Source organism: Leuciscus leuciscus, assembly GCF_965113295.1.
Source record: "Leuciscus leuciscus genome assembly, chromosome: 24".
Taxonomy (NCBI): Eukaryota; Metazoa; Chordata; class Actinopteri; order Cypriniformes; family Leuciscidae; genus Leuciscus; species Leuciscus leuciscus.
Window position 1 is genome coordinate 22,105,174 of NC_138723.1, and position 17,085 is coordinate 22,122,258.

Consider the following 17,085-nt stretch of genomic DNA (forward strand, 5'->3'; position numbering starts at 1 on the left):
TTTCAAAAAGGTAATATTTTACATATAAAGGTCATATTAAAGGTATATAATAGAGAATATATAAATAAAATATATGTGCAAAATAAAGAATAGATACAATTATGCAAGGGTATAATACAGAAGGCAGACTTATATTGGGCTGTATGAACACTTTATCACATTTGTGCTTGTGTGTGTGCTGCAGACGAGCTCAAATTAGGTCAAATTATGAATCAGTGGTAGCCTTATTAATATTGTTTATTTTCACACAGATTAGAAATGTTATTTGCATATTCAATAAAATAGTATGTACATGAATTACTCATACGTACAGTAAATCTGCTGGGTGGGGCACAAATTAATGTGTTTGCTAATGCTTCCTGAATTCAATTGAGCTTATTGCTATAACCCTATTGCTTCTCTAATATGGATTTCCTGCCACTTAAATCTAATATTGTGGCATTGCGTAATGTTCCATTTCGTCACAAATTTTTTATCACTGTGTAATAAGCGAGAAGAGAATGTACCATCCTCGGTGGGTCAAATGAGGATTTGGAGTTGACAGGAAGAGCTAGGAGAATAACAGAGAAATGACTGAAAGACGGTTAACAAAAGAATTAGATATTAAACAGGTTTAAACCTATACAGATTAAATCTTGCTCTCATGGAGACAAATTAACAAGTAAACAGCTGAAGACAAAGCATGAGAATGTGAGGCCAGAGGCAAACCCCACACACTCCATGTTTGAAAAGACAGGTTTACAAAGTCACAACTATGACGCAAGTTTGGGTGAAACAACTTACACTGACAAAAAACCCAAAGCGGTTATTCCACTGGAATAAAAGCTCTGCCTGTCAGCCATTCCTGTTAGTCAATGGAGCTGATTTACATTTACATTTCCTCTGCAATTGACTCCAAAACTAAGCCATTAAGCTTAAAATATGCAATAAATAAATGCATATATACTGAAAAATAGGATAATTATTATAATAATAATTTTTATATATATATATATATATAGAGAGAGAGAGAGAGAGAGAGAATATTTATTTATATATACATATAATTTATATATATATATATATATATATATATATATAATACAGTTAATATGTAGCTTTGCTGGGGGGGGAAGTACACTACCTGTGCTTTGAAAGAAGGGTGTGTGCTGAAGTTTTGGTTCAGGTGGGTGGTGCACATAACTTAGTGTTCACTGATACACTTCACAAGACAGCCAAACCTGACCGTGTGTTTAGTTACTAAGAGACTTTTGTCTGTTTTGGATTTTTGGAAACCATTAAGTCTGTAAGGACACATTCTAGCACGGCTGATTCCAGATATTCTGTGGGAAAACAGAGAAACCTTTCTGTGTGAGTGAAGAATACCCATGGTTTGGTGCGTCTGTGGAGATCATGATGTGAAGCACAGCAGGCTGTCTACACAACTGTCCTCAAGGTATGTGATGAATAAATTAATTTTTTATAATTGTGAATGAATAAATAAAATATGTTGCCTTCATTTTATGATTAAAATGTAGTCGTGCTGAAAAAAAGAGCTTCTGACTGAACAAAGTTTAATTTTTATATGTTGGTTTGGTAATGTTTTATAGACTGTTACATGTTATTTACATGAGTTTACTGTTCACTAAATTTTATTGTTAATTAAAGGTGTCGGTATTAAATTTGTGATTTTGTTATTAATTCTAAATAAATTGTGTATTATTGTTGTATATTGTATATCATTGTTAAGAAGTTAGATTAAGTAGTTTCATAATCAAAAGAATCCATATTAAAAAACAACATTATAACATTAATTTATATGTAATGACAGAGTATAACTGTTGATACTTGATCTAGAAATCAAGAAATTAATAATTGTATTTAGTAAGGACAAATTAAATTTTATCATAAGTAAAGACATTTATAATGTTACAAAATATTTCTATTTCAAATAAAAGCTGTTCTTTTGAACATTCTAATGATCTATTTAAGATTCTTACAAAAAAGTATCATGGTTTTCCACAAAACTATTAAGCAACACAACTGTATTAAATATTTGAAGGAACTGTAGGGTGATGGGAATGGCTCAGGTGGAGTGAGGGTTTGGTGAGCAGGGAGAAGGCAAGGTTTGTTGCAACATCAATGGTATTTTATTTTATCACACAGACAATGCATTGAACCAAAGTCAACCTGAATGATAAAATACCACTGGTGTTGCAACAAACCTTGCTTTCTCCCTGCTTCATTCATCACTCCATATCATCTGACGTCTTCTGACCGAGACTCTGTTTGCTTACCAAACCCTCACTCCACCTGAGCCATTCCCATCACCCTACAGTTCCTTCAATATTGATGATAATAATAATAATAAAAAAGTTGTTCTTGAGCAGCAAATCAGCATATTAGAATGATTTCTGAAGGATCATGTAACACGAAAGAGTGGAGTAATGATGCTGAAAATTCAGCTTTAACATCACAGAAATAAATTACATTTTTAAATATTTGAAAATTATTTTAAATAGTAATAATATTTCACAATATTACTGTTTTACTGTATTTCTGGCCAAATAAATGCAGCCTTGGGGAGTGTTGTGCACGTATCTTTTTGTATCTAAAATATCAAGATTTAGATCTTATTACAGTGAGATTTTAATCACTGCGCCAAAAAAGAAGAAAAAGTTATTCATTTAGCTATTCATCAATATTCATCAATTATTTCCTCCCAATGCCTATAATCACTGATAACATTCACTTTTCTTTACTGTACATTAGATCTGGTCAGTTGTATTTAACTGCACTCCCACTATTGATTTAACTTTGAAATCTCTTGACAAACTAGGAAAAGGTTAAGCAAATGTTTGTGAAAATCCTGTTGGTTTAGCCTTATGGATTTACAAAATAAACATAAAATTGAAAGTGTGACATTCCCTACAGCTATATTTTGGAAATTTTATTACTAGTTTCTTTTGAGTAATTTCATTGCATCTGATGCCAAGTGAGTTTTCTTTCTGTGTATTTCAGAGAGATGGCAAGCAAACGATTGAGTAGATGGAGTGGTCTGGATTATGTGTTCTTCCTGGTCCTGCTCCTGCTGTGCCATCCAGGTAAAGTCTGGTGCTTGTGTAAGACACACCTGTGATCAATATACAGCTCTACTTAATTTCAGGGATTGTCCTCCTGTTTGCTCACCAATATGCCACAATACTACCCCGCATTTGAGTTTATAGAACAAAGGTAGATGATAAAAGTAAAACGTCTGTTTGCGCAATGTGGTAACATTAAACAATGGCCTGTGTGACTTCTAATGGAGATCCAGAGGTCTTTATATCCTGTATATCCTGTATTCTATATTCAGTCCAAAAGACTGCTAGTGAAAATACTTGTCGCATTTATCTAATTTTGTAGACATGTATTATTAGTCATACGACAGTGTTTATGTAAAACCTGATGATCATGTGATCCTGCATGTTATTGTGTCTCAGTGGAAGAAATATGACAAAATTTGTTCACATGATCACAAATCTGGTTATACTACATAATTGTAAATCTTTCTTATTCATTGTACATCATAATGTTTTTAGTCGCAGATTTGTTTTTAAATCCTAACATTTTACTTCCAGATTTAAATCCTCTCTTTTTTTTTACCCCACTGTATATTAACATATTTCCCACAGTAAATGTATTTAGGCTGTATATACTGTATAAGCAGCAGTTTGTTCAGACGACGTGTGTATTTGTCTGCGTGTCTCTACTAGTATTAAGAGAAACATCTCAGATATATTGTTCTCTGTTCTTGTAATGGGAGTGTATCTGAGTCACTTAAAATATGTGCTGTGATCGCTTTTAAACACAATAGCAACCACACAAATACAGCTCAGTCAACCTGCTGGACATGTTTTAGTCTATCAGAAAACAAAAGCCAATTTCAACGTATACTTATGAATCAGCTAAATGAGCAGACAATAAGAAAGAGATATAGACAGATAAAGAGTAGCCCTTCATTAAAAAAACATATCTATCTATCAAGTTAAATGAGTATATTTTAACATTTTGACATTTAATGCGATTTCATATTTTCTGTATTTTTTTCCCCCTACAGTAACGTCAAACACAACTGCCACAACAACTGGACCTCCAGTCGTCTCAGCATTTGCAGGAACTTCAGCCATAAATATGACAACAGCGACTGGAGGAACCACAGATAACTTTACAACCGAAAGTCCTAGTTACTCATTGACAGTGCCGTTGACAACAAGCTCTCTTACCGAGCTAAATACAACAACAATGACGGAAACCTCAACCACATCTTCTAACATAAGCACAACAATCCCAGCAATGACAATTACGGCGGAATTACACAGCACTGGTTATCTAACTACGGAAAACACACCATACACATCCACTGAAAACACAACCTTTTCTGGATCAACCACAATCTCCACATCCACTGAAAACACAACTTTATTTGAATCAACCACAATTTCCACATCCACTGAAAACACAACTTTATTTGAATCAACCACAATCTCCACATCCACTGAAAACACAACTTTATTTGAATCAACCACAATCTCCACATCCACTGAAAACACAACTTTATTTGAATCAACGACAAACTCCACAGCATTCACAGCAACAGTAAGTACCACTATACCATTATTAGCACAAACGCTCCATTTCCATTCTGTATGTTATCAGGCACCATATTAATAGACTCATTACCAATATCATCTTCAAGCCCGAACCATCATCCTCTGCCTATGCAAATGATACAACACCACTGATGACAACCATTAACCAAACATTTACCACGACCGGTAAGACATAATGTAAAGATTTATCTTTGTGTGCACTTTCTATCTTATTTTACCCCCCTTTATCTAATATTAAGTTATTCTTGTTTAGTTGCAGCACCCACACCATGTGTTCAAAGCTGTGATGGTAAATATTACAATTTCAACAAACATAATGGCACATTTTCCTGTTAAATGTAAGGAATACAATGCATAACTGACTCTTTTGGTCTTTGTTAGTATTTTACTGGATTACTACATCTGTAGAGATAAAGGGAACACCCCAAAGTGAACAAAATATCACAACACACGTAAGTTCAGGAATGATACTGACTCAGTTATTTTATTTTATTTTATTTTATTTTATTTTATTTTATTTTATTTTATTTTATTTTATTTTATTTTATTTTATTTTATTTTATTTTATTTTATTTTATTTTATTTTATTTTATTTTATTTTATTTTATTTTATTTTATTTTATTTTATTTTGGCCTGGTTTCACAAACAGGGCTTAGATTAAGCCACGATTAGGCCTTAGTTCAATTAGGATATTTAAGTAGCTTTTATAAACATGCCTTAGAAAAAAAAAAACATTATGGTGTGCTTTTTGAGACAAAACAATGGCACTGACATATTTTTAGCCTAGACGTCTGGGCTGTGTTTGGACTATTAGACGCCTTTTAAACGCAAAATTGCTCGCTGGGCTTAAGCCTTGTCTGTGAAACCGGGGGGTTATTTACTATATCATTGATATTTATTATAACTGTTAATAATATTGAAAACATATTAAACTATATATTGCATTTTTCAAATTTAATTTAATTTAATACTGTTAATAATTAGAGTTAACGGTTAACGGAATAGATAAAGCAATTATAGTGTCTATAAGAAAATATGTAAATGCTTTACAGTTTTCTGTCATTCTTTGAAAAGCAGTATTTTAACTCATCTGCAATGTGTTTTTCAGCTTAAGGAGCTTTTCAGACTCAATCTAGATGCATGTGTTCCCATTTTTTCTGGTTATGAAACTCATTCAGTAACAGTTCACAGCTTGATGGACACAAATTTAACAACTACCAGCATAAGGTACAGCACACTGTAGTGACATTATAAACCTAAATGTTCTCACTCAAGGATATGTTAGTACCTTCAAACTGAATGCTTATTTAATTTGTTTACTTTCTTTAACTTAAAAAAAAAAAAAAAAACGATGTATTTTATCCTCATGTATTAATGGCTGTCACAAAGTTAATTCCTTCATTTAACTGGGGATGTTTAAAGAGCTTTCGGTTGCCATTTTTTTCCCTGACTTCAATTCACACAAGGACAGAGAGGATGAATCAACTGTCTGCAGGGTTTCCTGTGCTTTGAAAAGTTGTATAACAATATAACAATTTCTCCTTTTGTCTGTTCTGCAGTTCAGTAGAAAAATCCAGCATGTTTGAAGTAAGTGCTGAATCAGTTACCTTGGTATTTCATCTGATTTCATATTATATAATGCACAACATTTACTTTTATTTTTCAATATTAGGCCATGGAGCTCACATGTGATCAAAAAAATATTACAAAGTCAGTACCAAATGCTTCTCTCCTCCATATCAAACATATTCAAGCAATAGATGAAATGATTTTAAGCTGTAAGCTTTTCATCATCCTGGTGTTTTCTGACAGGATTGCACAATGCTATATTCTTCTGAAGCTGAGAGTTCCTGCTGATGTTTGCTGCCTTAGAAATACTGTGACGGAGATTAACTCGAACATCAATGTCAGTGTGGTGGGACAAATAGAAAGAGTGGGTTAGTAAAATCCTCCTAATTCTTGTCTTTTAATAATACTAATACTAATAATTTTGGTTATTATATGTCAACATTTTTGCTTAATGTTTTATATTGTTTTTATATAGAATAAAAGTGCTATGTTTTTCCATCTTTTAAAATGTTGACATAAACTGCAATTTCCACCAGATATAGTATGATTCTTGTAGTAGAGAAATGGAAAAAGTGCTTCGATTTAAAAAGGTTGTGCACTATTATACTGCTTTGTATATTTTTAATATGACATAATCTAAAAGATGTGAATATTTGAGTGAGATGGATATGTTTTTGGGCAGGTGTGTGTGCAGATGACATTACACAGATCTCAGCTGGACAATACGACAAATGCAATCAATCAATCACACTTGATGAATGTAGAGCGGCACCAATGAACATCTCATGGTAAGTTTACAATCAAACTGGAAAGGATGGTATCTGTATCCTGCTTATTCCTATTTGAGTAGGGTACAACATATATTTTTTTATTAAACAATATTTTTTACATGCTTAGTTTTCTTTATATCCTCGTAGTGGAAACAGTACAAATGTGATTTTTCCGTTGGATACTGGTGCTTCCGAGGTCTGTCGTACTATTCCACGTAAGGCTTCCTTTATCCTCTTTCATAAACCTCCTGTGTACTTTAGATTCATCAGAAATGTGACATACTTTAAAGATCTTTACTTCTGATCATTTATGTTCATGGACAATTAGACATTTATGATCGGTTGCGTGTCATGATTTATTTATTACGTTTTCTTTTGTTTTTCCATAAAGCAGCGCAAACGTGTTATTGTTCTTCATACTGCAATAGCTCAGGTAAGACAAGTTTATCATGTAAAGAGTCTGTAATAGAAAGTAGTAGAATGTAAATATTAAGGTCAAAGGTTATACTTACACTTCTTCCTCTATTTTAGATTTTTACTATTACTCTAACATTTCTTGGAATAATATAATGGAAAAACCTGAAAACCAAGTAAGTAACACTAAATTAATTAGTCTATGAGTTACATAATGATTTGTCATAGTACTATTGATTCATATATTTCTTTTTGTTATTTGTCAACAGATTCCAAATTTTTTGAAAAACTCAGCATGCGAAAACAAGTCGTAAGTTAGACAAATCTTACTGTATCTTTTTCCTTTCAAATAAAAGTCGACATTTATTTGCCAGATAATATAATCCAAAGTAATTTACGATGCATTCATTTTACCATTGTGTGTGTGTTCCCTGAATATTGAATATAGTACTTTAACACTCCTCTTTCTCTTCTCCATTTTAGAAATGTTTGCAATGTTTCACAAACTTTCATAAGTCACTTTCAGGTAAGATATCTTCATATCAATAATAAAAGTAAGATGTTTTTCAGTCTTAGAATGGTTCAGATCTCCTAACTATTTGCAATTTTGATTCCTGTAGGACTCAAACGTGATTTGTAATTTCATGATTAGGTATGTTGAGTCTCTTTGCAGCATTATGTTCTATTAAAGGGATAGTTCACTTTGAAATTAATTTTTGGTATGTTTTAGCTTACCTCAAGGGCATCCAAGATGTAGGTGTCTTTTTTTCCGCAGTAGTTTCAATTTTGATATTTTTAGGTCAAACCGTTCTTGTCTGTCAGTCATATAATGCAGGTCTATGGTCACGGTCTCAAAACACAAGCACAGAGTCCAAATTAAAACAATTCCCCGTCGTCCAAATTAAACAATTCCCCATCGTAAGTACACATTGATGGCCTAAGACACGAAACGAGCGGTTTGTGTGAGAAAACGAACAGTATTTATATCGTTTTTTCCACTTATACGCAGCCATGTCCAAGTGATCTGATCTGACGTGTGCGCAGACTGGTGCATAGATATATACACACTAGATGTCGCCTTGTCTACGGCAGTTCATTGGAACGAATGTCTTTAAGGCGACATCTAGTGTATATATCTATGCACCAGTCTGCGTACACGTCAGATCAGATCACTTGGACATGGCTGCGTATAAGTGGAAAAAACGATATAAATACTGTTCGTTTTCTCACACAAACCGCTCGTTTCGTGTCTTAGGCCATCAATGTGTACTTACGATGGGGAATTGTTTAATTTGGACGACGGGGAATTGTTTTAATTTGGACTCTGTGCATGCTCTTTGAGGTGGTGACCATAGACCTGCATTATATGACTGACAGACAAGAACGGTTTGACCTAAAAATATCAAAATTGAAACTACTGCTGAAAAAAAGACACCTACATCTTGGATGCCCTTGAGGTAAGCTAAAACATACCAAAAATTAATTTCAAAGTGAACTATCCCTTTAAAGTTTGTTTTCAAGTTGCTGGGTGGTTCATGTACTGCTCCTTTTTTTCCAGCGAACACATTTGTAAAATTATAGTTAAACTAGATACAGCCATGGACTTGTGTGATATTCGCACGGCTCTAAAGGCCCTCTTAGAACCACATAACGCCTCTTTGATCTTTGGCGGAGTTGTGAGCAGAGTGGGTAAGTGTCTTCTGTAAACATAGTAATATATCTAATGTATATCTGAATATATCTGATGATGTGGTTATGTTGATTTTCAGCAATCTGCTCTTATAATTCTACGAATCTTTTACAACAAACTCTCAGCTGGCAGCCATCTTTGAGTGCAAATTTCAGTTCTGAAGTCTTCTGCAATGAGTCAAACTTTAACGGATACTGGTTAGTAGAGCTACCTCAATGCTTGTCTTTGCATATAATGTGTCATATATGTAGGTATATTTATACATGATATTTGTTTTATACATATAATATACAGTAGTAATATACAAGTAATATACTACATCCTACACACACACATATATATATATGTAATATATGTGTGAATGTTTACAATGTGCAAAATGTAAAATGATTAAAAACATGCAGTTAATGTTTTTAACAATGCTTTTTATTTATTATTCGTTGTACAGCTCAGGAGGCAGTACAGTCATTCCACTAAATGACAGCTGTAATTCTACAACCCTATTCCAAGACATCACCACAACTCCTCCATCTTTTACAAGTACGCCCTCAAATACAACATCCATCAACACTACAGTCACACCGGTGCCAACTTCTGTGAATGTAACAAGTTCACCTGCTAATGTAACAACCTCAGGTAATGTAGGATATGTACAGTATGTGTGCATTTATTTATACACAGACTAATTTCATGAAGAAAAGGAAATTGTCACATTATTGTAATGACAAATAATCAAATAAAATGTTTTTCTCGCGTTACAGTAATGACAAAACTTACAGGTCTCTAGAAATTCACCTTGTTACTGTCATAAATCGGCTGAATTTTTTCTCTTTGTCTCCCTTTCCTCTTGGTTTTAGGATCCTCGAACACATCAGGGACATTAGATGTTGATGGACTGTTGAAATTGAGTGCAAATGCTTCATCTTTAAACGCCACTCAGGTGAATCAGCTCTTAACACAGCTAGAGTCACTTTTGTCTGGACCCAATGTCAGCCTGGCTTTGGCAAACACTTCCGTCAATATTGTCAACAACCTCCTTGATGTTCCTGTAGATGTAATCACTCCCTTCTCAAAGAGGTGAGATGCCCTCTACAAAAAGATCTGTGTCATGTGCAAGAATGCCCCATTTATTCTGATATAACAATAAAAGTATTGAGTGTCTTATAATGTCAACCAAGAAAGTATATTTACCTAAACTATTCACTTTTGGTTTAGCTGTACATAGAATACACTATTAAAGATAGTCTGACTGACACTCAAGGTGTTTGCCTCCGGTTATTATAGGGCCATTGGGATTGTGGACACAGTGGGTCTTAAACTGGTTGTATCAGGGAAGAGTCAGTCAGTACTTTCACAATCACTGGCTCTGGCAGTGAAGAAAGTTGACGGGGCCAACTTTCAGGAGACGTCCTTCTCCTTATTGGAGTCATCTAACCTGCAGGTAACATCTCCTTCATTAATTCTGATTCATCTTACAGACTTTAGATAATGGATATGTTGCTGTTTTGATAAATGCCGTAGAATACAAGAAAAAATACAGATAGATAAAAAAAATCATTTTTATTTATATGTGGGATGGCCCCATACTAATTCTGGTTTGATTTTCTTTAAATAAAAATTATTATCAAATTAAAGTATGTATATATATATAATCATTTTAATGGGTTTACTATAAATTACTGTAAATTTTCTTCTTCTTTTTTTAACTTCTTAATAATGGTTTCTCTTAATTGTATAGTTCTTGTAGTTTTTTAAAAGTGCTTTACTATTATTATTTACGGAAGCTTGTTTCCGCCACAGAATAAAAAATAAAAAAGGTAATTTTGACTTTTTATCTCACAATTATGACTTTATAACACGCAATTGCGACTTTATATCACGCAATATTGACTTTAAATCTCGCAATTCTGAGAAACAAAGTCAGAATTGAGAGATGTAAACTCACAATTGTGAGATAAAAAGTCACAATTATCTTTTAAAATGTTTTATTCTGTAGTGGAAACAAGCTTCCATAACTATTTACTATTTATTTACTATTAAATTAAATTAAATTTGACCAGATTCTGACTTTACCAGATGAACTGCTTTTATTACAGGCACTTTTGACAATAATCACTTTCGTATCACTTTCTATATTATTTATATCATGGTCGTATATACAACACTACACAAATGAAGTGACAATAAATGTTGATGAATAAAATGTTTAGTTTTTTTATGAGTCCAAAGTACCTGATTTGGTTATGCTATGTTTGGCATTACAGATTCGAAGTAACCCTGGCCTGGAGACTGAAGACATTGTGTTTAGGGTTGGGTCCACTGCTCTGGGTTCAGTCACACTCCCAGCATCCCTCACGCAGAACCTCACTACAGACCAGCAGCAGCTCGTATCCAGAGTCCAGTTCAACTTCTTTCAGAAGAGCACCTTCTTCCAGGTCTGGGCGCATCTTCTGATACAGAGCAATGCTTTTGATTCAAATGAGTTTGCTTACTATTAAAATGACTGCCTCATATTTGAAATAGCTGAATGGTGTGGTGTGAACTGATAAGATTGATAGTCTAGGCATTATCTTGCTAGCACATCTCAGATCAAAATCTGCTTGTATTGCTGTAGTTATTGTGCTACATTGGAAGCTTAAGTTTAATTCAGCTGAATCAATATCTGAATTATTTTTGTATTTCTCTTAAATACAGGACAAATCACTGGTAGAACGTGAACTAAACAGCGGGATTTTGGGTAGCAGTGTGGCTAACCTGAGCATCTCTAATCTACCGAAGGACGTCCTGATAACCCTGCGAAACACAAAGCCCATTCCGGTAAAAATAAATAACATTAATATCACTCAGAATTATTGAAACAATAATTTTACAAACACAACAGCTCTCCCAATTTAGAGGCTGCATCCTTCCAAGGATGTATTTGCTGTGGCCTACAAATGCATCCTTCTTTGAATCTATCCCAAGATTCACTGCACGCCAGATTACACTAAATTATATAAAATGCCGGATTACATTTTTAAATGTAAGAAAATCTAACAATATAAATATTAAAAAAAAACACTTAAAATCTGTTCAAATGTTGACATGCGATTTAATAGAAAGTTTATACTTTACATAAATGGTGAACATATTTAGACAGGTTGTGAACTTTTTTAACGGCAGCTGTCAAAGTTGCTAGGCGACAAGAACAGTCCTCCAAAGGCTAGACCGCCCCATTTAACAACAGTCGGTCCAGGCTTCGCGGACATTTAAGGCGTGGCCTTTGAAGTCGCCGTCCTTCGAAGGACGCAGCCTCTGAATTGGGACACAGCTAATAACAGATTTATACTTTAATACAATGTTGTTTTCTTGTCTTACTCTCTTTTTCTTCCTCCACAGACCGACAATAAAGCTATCTGTGTATTCTGGGACTTTACCTTTAATGGTAAAAGTTGTGTTTTATTGTTCTCTTCGTTACGGAATAGACTCCAAGTCTCTCCGTTACGGAATAGACTCCATTTTTAATTTAGTTTGATTTGTGTGTTTTAAACATTGGTGACCTGTTTGCAGGTAACTCGGGCGGCTGGAATTCTTCTGGGTGCCGTGTGCTCAATTCTTCTGCTGAAGAAACGCAGTGCGCCTGCAATCACCTTACCAGCTTCGGTATTCTGCTAGTGAGTTAACAGCACAAAGAATTTACATCCCTTGACATATCCTTGTTTAACATGACGTTTAGATTCTTTGGGATGCCATAATTGTGTTTGGTTAAATCTTGCCTGACAGGACATTTCCAAGACTTCCATCCCTCCAGAGCATCTCATCATCCTGACATACATTACATACATTGGCTGTGGCATCTCGGCTATTTTCCTGTCTATCACCCTGCTCACTTATCTGGCCTTTGGGTAAGGATCCTTTTGACCAATAGAGTCACCATTTAACATTCAACCATCCACCATTTCGCCATTTAACTAAGCTTGTTTAATATTGTTGTAAGAAGTCTCACCAAGTCTGCTTTTATTCGATTTTCAGAATTCTATTATGAATAGCAAGTTCAAAAGAACAGCATTTTTCACTTTTTAATGCATGCTTGCTGAATTATTCATTTTGACTCCAAACTTATGAATGGTAGTGTATGTTTAAAAGACAACATCTTTTTTTTTGTTGTATCTCTCTACAGTAAACTGCGCAAAGACATCCCATCTAAGATCCTTATCCAGCTGTGTTTGGCCTTGCTGCTGCTCAACCTGGTGTTCCTATTGGACGGTTGGTTAGCTCTATACCCAGATGCCGTGGGTCTTTGCATCTCCACTGCTTTTTTCCTGCACTATTTCCTCCTGGCATCTTTTACCTGGATGGCACTGGAGGCCTTCCACATGTACCTGGCCCTCGTGAAGGTGTTTAACACCTACATCACCCGCTTTATGGTGAAGATCGGATTTGCTGGATGGGGTGCGTGACTGATCTGTTATTTACATTTTATCTGCACAAGTTGTGAAGGCTGCTTTGTTCAAATGGTTTAGTCTGTCTGAGGGCATATGACATCACAATTTTTTTTTTTTAAAGGCATTCCTCTCATCATAGTCATAATCGTCATAGCCATTGACAAAGACAACTATGGCCTTGTGCATTATGGGAAGAATGCAGATGGAACAACAGATGATTTGTGAGTAACAATTACTATATTTGAGATTGAGATTGAGTTGAGATATATATCTACATTTTATATATATATATATGTGTGTGTATATATATATGTGTATATATATGTGTATATATTATATATATATATATTTCCCTACAGTTGCTGGATAAAAAACGACATTGCCTTCTATGTTGCTGTGGTGGCGTACTTCTGTCTCGTCTTCCTGCTGAACTTCACCATGTTTATCGTGGTGATGATCCAGCTGTGCCGCATTAAGAAGCAGAACCCTCAGAACGTGCAGATTCGCAGCGGCTGGCAGGAGGCGCGCAGTGTTGCCGGACTCACCGTGCTTCTGGGCCTCACCTGGGGCTTCGCTTTCTTCGCCTGGGGTCCTGTTAACCTGGCCTTCATGTACCTGTTTGCTATTTTTAACACTTTACAAGGTTGGTCTCAATTTGCACAGATGCTCTACCATTGAAGACTAAATTTACTCTTTTTAAGAAATACACCTAATATTATTGTGCACTATTCATCAGAAAGTGCGTTTTCAAAAACTTGTAGCAAGATATATTAACTTCCTCCACTTCTGAAATGACTTTTCAGCCAGTGGCTTTCAACGTGGGGCTTGAGGACCGCAAGAGGTGTCATTAGAAAATTTGAGGGGAAAAAATTATTTGACAAATTATGTTCTTTAGGAATGTAAAAGATAACCACAAACTTGCTGTGGTATAAAATTTATTGTGAAACCACAATACAAATGCATTTTATTCAAATTGAAAATGCTACTTTTTAGGTTTATACATCAAACATCAATAGTGGACATAAAAATATACACTTAATAGAAATTAATATAAATCAAGATTTTACAGATTATATTTTTATTTAATTGAATACAGTTTTACTTCATTAATTAAATTCACATTTTGACTTTAGTGCAGTGGCTATAAAGCAACATATTTGTGGGTCATACTACACTACCGTTCAAATGTTTGGGATTTTTTAATGTTTCTGATGATCTCATGCTCTTATTTTTTTACAAATTAATATAACTGTTTTCTATTTTAATATAGTTTAAAAAGAAATGTATTCCTGTGAATTATGGCAAAGCTACATTTTCAGCAGGCATTACTTCAGTCACATGATCTTCAGAAATCAGTCTAATATGCTAATTTTGTGCTTAAAGGGATAGTTCACCCAAAAATGAAAACATCCTCATGTCGTTTCAAACCTGTAAGGCTTTCTTTCATCTTTGAAACACAAAAGAATATATTTGAATGAAATCTGAGAGCTTTCTGTCCTCTATTGACAGTCCACGCAACTACCCCTTTTACGCTTCATAAAGTTCAAGAAGAGATTGTAAAACTAATCCATATGATTCGAGCGGTTTACTCCAAAATTTCTGAAGAGACTCGATCGCTTTAAATGATGAACAGATTGAATTTAGGCTTTTATTCACATGACTAATTCATCAACTCACACATCAGGTTTGTTCTTGTGTTACAGGTTCGGTTGAGCTTCTGTTTATGTTCGCTGATCAATATTTATATGTGAATAAAAGCGTCAAAGCGTGGTAGTTGCGTAGCTGTCAATGTAGGGACAGAAATCTCTCAGATTTCATTAAAATAGTGTTCAGAAGATGGGCGAGTAATTGATGACAATTTATTTCATTTTTAGGTGAGGTAACCTTTTGAGTAACATTAAAAAAATTACAAAGTTTAATGTTAATAATGTATAACGTTGCGGTCACCTTTGATCAATTTCCTTGCTGAATAAAAGTATTAAATTATTTTAAAACAAATCTTAATGACCCCAAACTTTTGAACGGAAGTGAATCAATCAATCAATCAATCAATCAATCAATCAATCAATCAATCAATCAATCAATCAATCAATCAATCAATCAATCAATCAATCAATCAGTCAGTCAGTCAGTCAGTCAGTCAGTCATCTTAATCCAGACTAGTGAACAGTAATCATTTTTAACACTTTCCACTTTGTCAGGGTTGTTGTCTTCAGTTGCTACTTTAATCAGATAACGCAACTCACAGTGGCAAAGTTTCTTGGAATCCATCATATTATCAGGTGACATGTCAGGGTTTATTTTTAGCATTCTGATGGTATGTTGACTCTAGAATGCACCCTTCCCTTTGTAGGATTATTCATCTTCATATTCCATTGTGCAATGAAAGAGAACGTCAGACGACAATGGAGGACATACCTGTGTTGTGGCAGACTGAGACTGTCAGAAAACTCAGGTACGAGGCCTTTGTAAGTTCATGCACGTGTCTGACTTACTTTTATGTGACGTATTTCTCTAATTGCCACCCTTTTCTTGTTTACGCAACAGAATGGAGTCGCACGGCAACGCAGAAGATAAACAAAGTCTCTAAGGAAAAGACTTCATTCCACTCATCGAATTCGAACAATTCTAGATTATCTTTCCTGAACCATGACAGTTTGGTATCTGATGTGCCTATGGGCATCGGTGAGTATTACCTGCTAGACGGGCTGTGTGAATAATCTTTCTGCATATGTTTATTACCTGAAATTCCTATTTGAAACAGCAGGTGATGCTATCTGATCTTTAAATGGTAGCACAACTTCTTCCTGTTTTAGTCTCTCGGTTTTCAGCTTGATTTAATTTTTTTAATAGAGCCTAATATTAATTATGTCAACCATATATTATACATTTAAACTTTTAGTTCAATAGTCAATCTAAATATTGAGATATTTGAATAATCAATATTTATACATAGCCAAATTAGATTTAATAGGTTTTATTGTGAAAGAAGTGCAAAATTGTAGCTTTTTGTCTGTAATTGCAGATAACCCGATGGACGACAGGATAATCACTGCAGCAGAAGAGCCCATCTCACGTTCTGACGTGGTATTGAATGAGATCAATGACCAGTACCGGGGTCAAAGGTCATACTGAATAAACTGACCACAGTCGGTATGAGTGTGTGTGCATGCACATGGTCTAAGGAGAAACTGTATTTCAATAATGTTTACTTAAAGTATTGCGTGTTGTATATACAACAGAAACGATATTTATAACTTCAAATTAAGCACTTTAATCAATGCAATTATTTAATTAAGATATTCCCACAACATAAAACCTTTTAATCCAACAAAAAACATATCCGTTGGTCTAGGGTAAGTAACGTTAGTTAGCTAATTGTCTATGAAATAAAAAAAATCCCTTATATTGTTATGGTTCAATTACATTATTTTATGTATCTTTGAGTCTGCCATTTTCAATTCATGTACCGGTATGTTGTCATCTGTATTTAAATTTTTGTATTTTCATAGCTTTTCCAAATTAATTTTACACTTGTGTATTTTTAAGACATTCATAGTGTTACTAAAGATTTCTATTTAAATGA

The 17,085-nt window shown here is 34.3% G+C and overlaps 1 protein-coding gene across 3 annotated transcripts; it reads left to right on the top strand.

Annotated features, from left to right (window-relative positions):
- The first annotated feature begins 1,178 nt into the window (after nt 1-1,178).
- On the top strand, nt 1,179-16,982 carry LOC309489433 (uncharacterized protein). Of its 3 annotated transcripts, none has more exons than XM_082158218.1 (33): nt 1,179-1,435; nt 3,001-3,083; nt 4,079-4,617; nt 4,718-4,796; nt 4,885-4,920; nt 5,013-5,083; nt 5,741-5,859; nt 6,192-6,219; nt 6,305-6,342; nt 6,445-6,569; nt 6,884-6,989; nt 7,119-7,186; nt 7,363-7,404; nt 7,503-7,561; nt 7,655-7,695; nt 7,869-7,911; nt 8,006-8,037; nt 8,944-9,074; nt 9,155-9,272; nt 9,524-9,615; nt 9,933-10,152; nt 10,360-10,516; nt 11,340-11,510; nt 11,770-11,892; nt 12,454-12,499; nt 12,625-12,728; nt 12,838-12,959; nt 13,235-13,506; nt 13,621-13,720; nt 13,859-14,142; nt 15,853-15,954; nt 16,047-16,184; nt 16,525-16,982. In XM_082158218.1, the coding sequence occupies exons 1-33, from the start codon at nt 1,368-1,370 to the stop codon at nt 16,632-16,634; spliced, it is 3,867 nt and encodes a 1,288-aa protein (XP_082014344.1). In that variant the 5' UTR covers nt 1,179-1,367; the 3' UTR covers nt 16,635-16,982. The 3 variants fall into 3 exon arrangements, with proteins under 3 accessions (XP_082014344.1, XP_082014343.1, XP_082014342.1); XM_082158217.1 differs by having other exon boundaries at nt 7,366-7,404; nt 9,524-9,711; XM_082158216.1 differs by having other exon boundaries at nt 1,180-1,435; nt 9,524-9,711.
- Nucleotides 16,983-17,085: the final 103 nt, after the last annotated feature.

Bases quoted from the DNA above. Each gene is read 5' to 3' on its own strand.
- LOC309489433 (XM_082158216.1), top strand. From the start codon at position 1,368: ATGGTTTGGTGCGTCTGTGGAGATCATGATGTGAAGCACAGCAGGCTG. The intron at 1,436-3,000 runs GTATGTGATGAA...TGTGTATTTCAG, and splicing joins TCTACACAACTGTCCTCAAG to AGAGATGGCAAGCAAACGAT. The intron at 10,153-10,359 runs GTGAGATGCCCT...CGGTTATTATAG, and splicing joins ATCACTCCCTTCTCAAAGAG to GGCCATTGGGATTGTGGACA.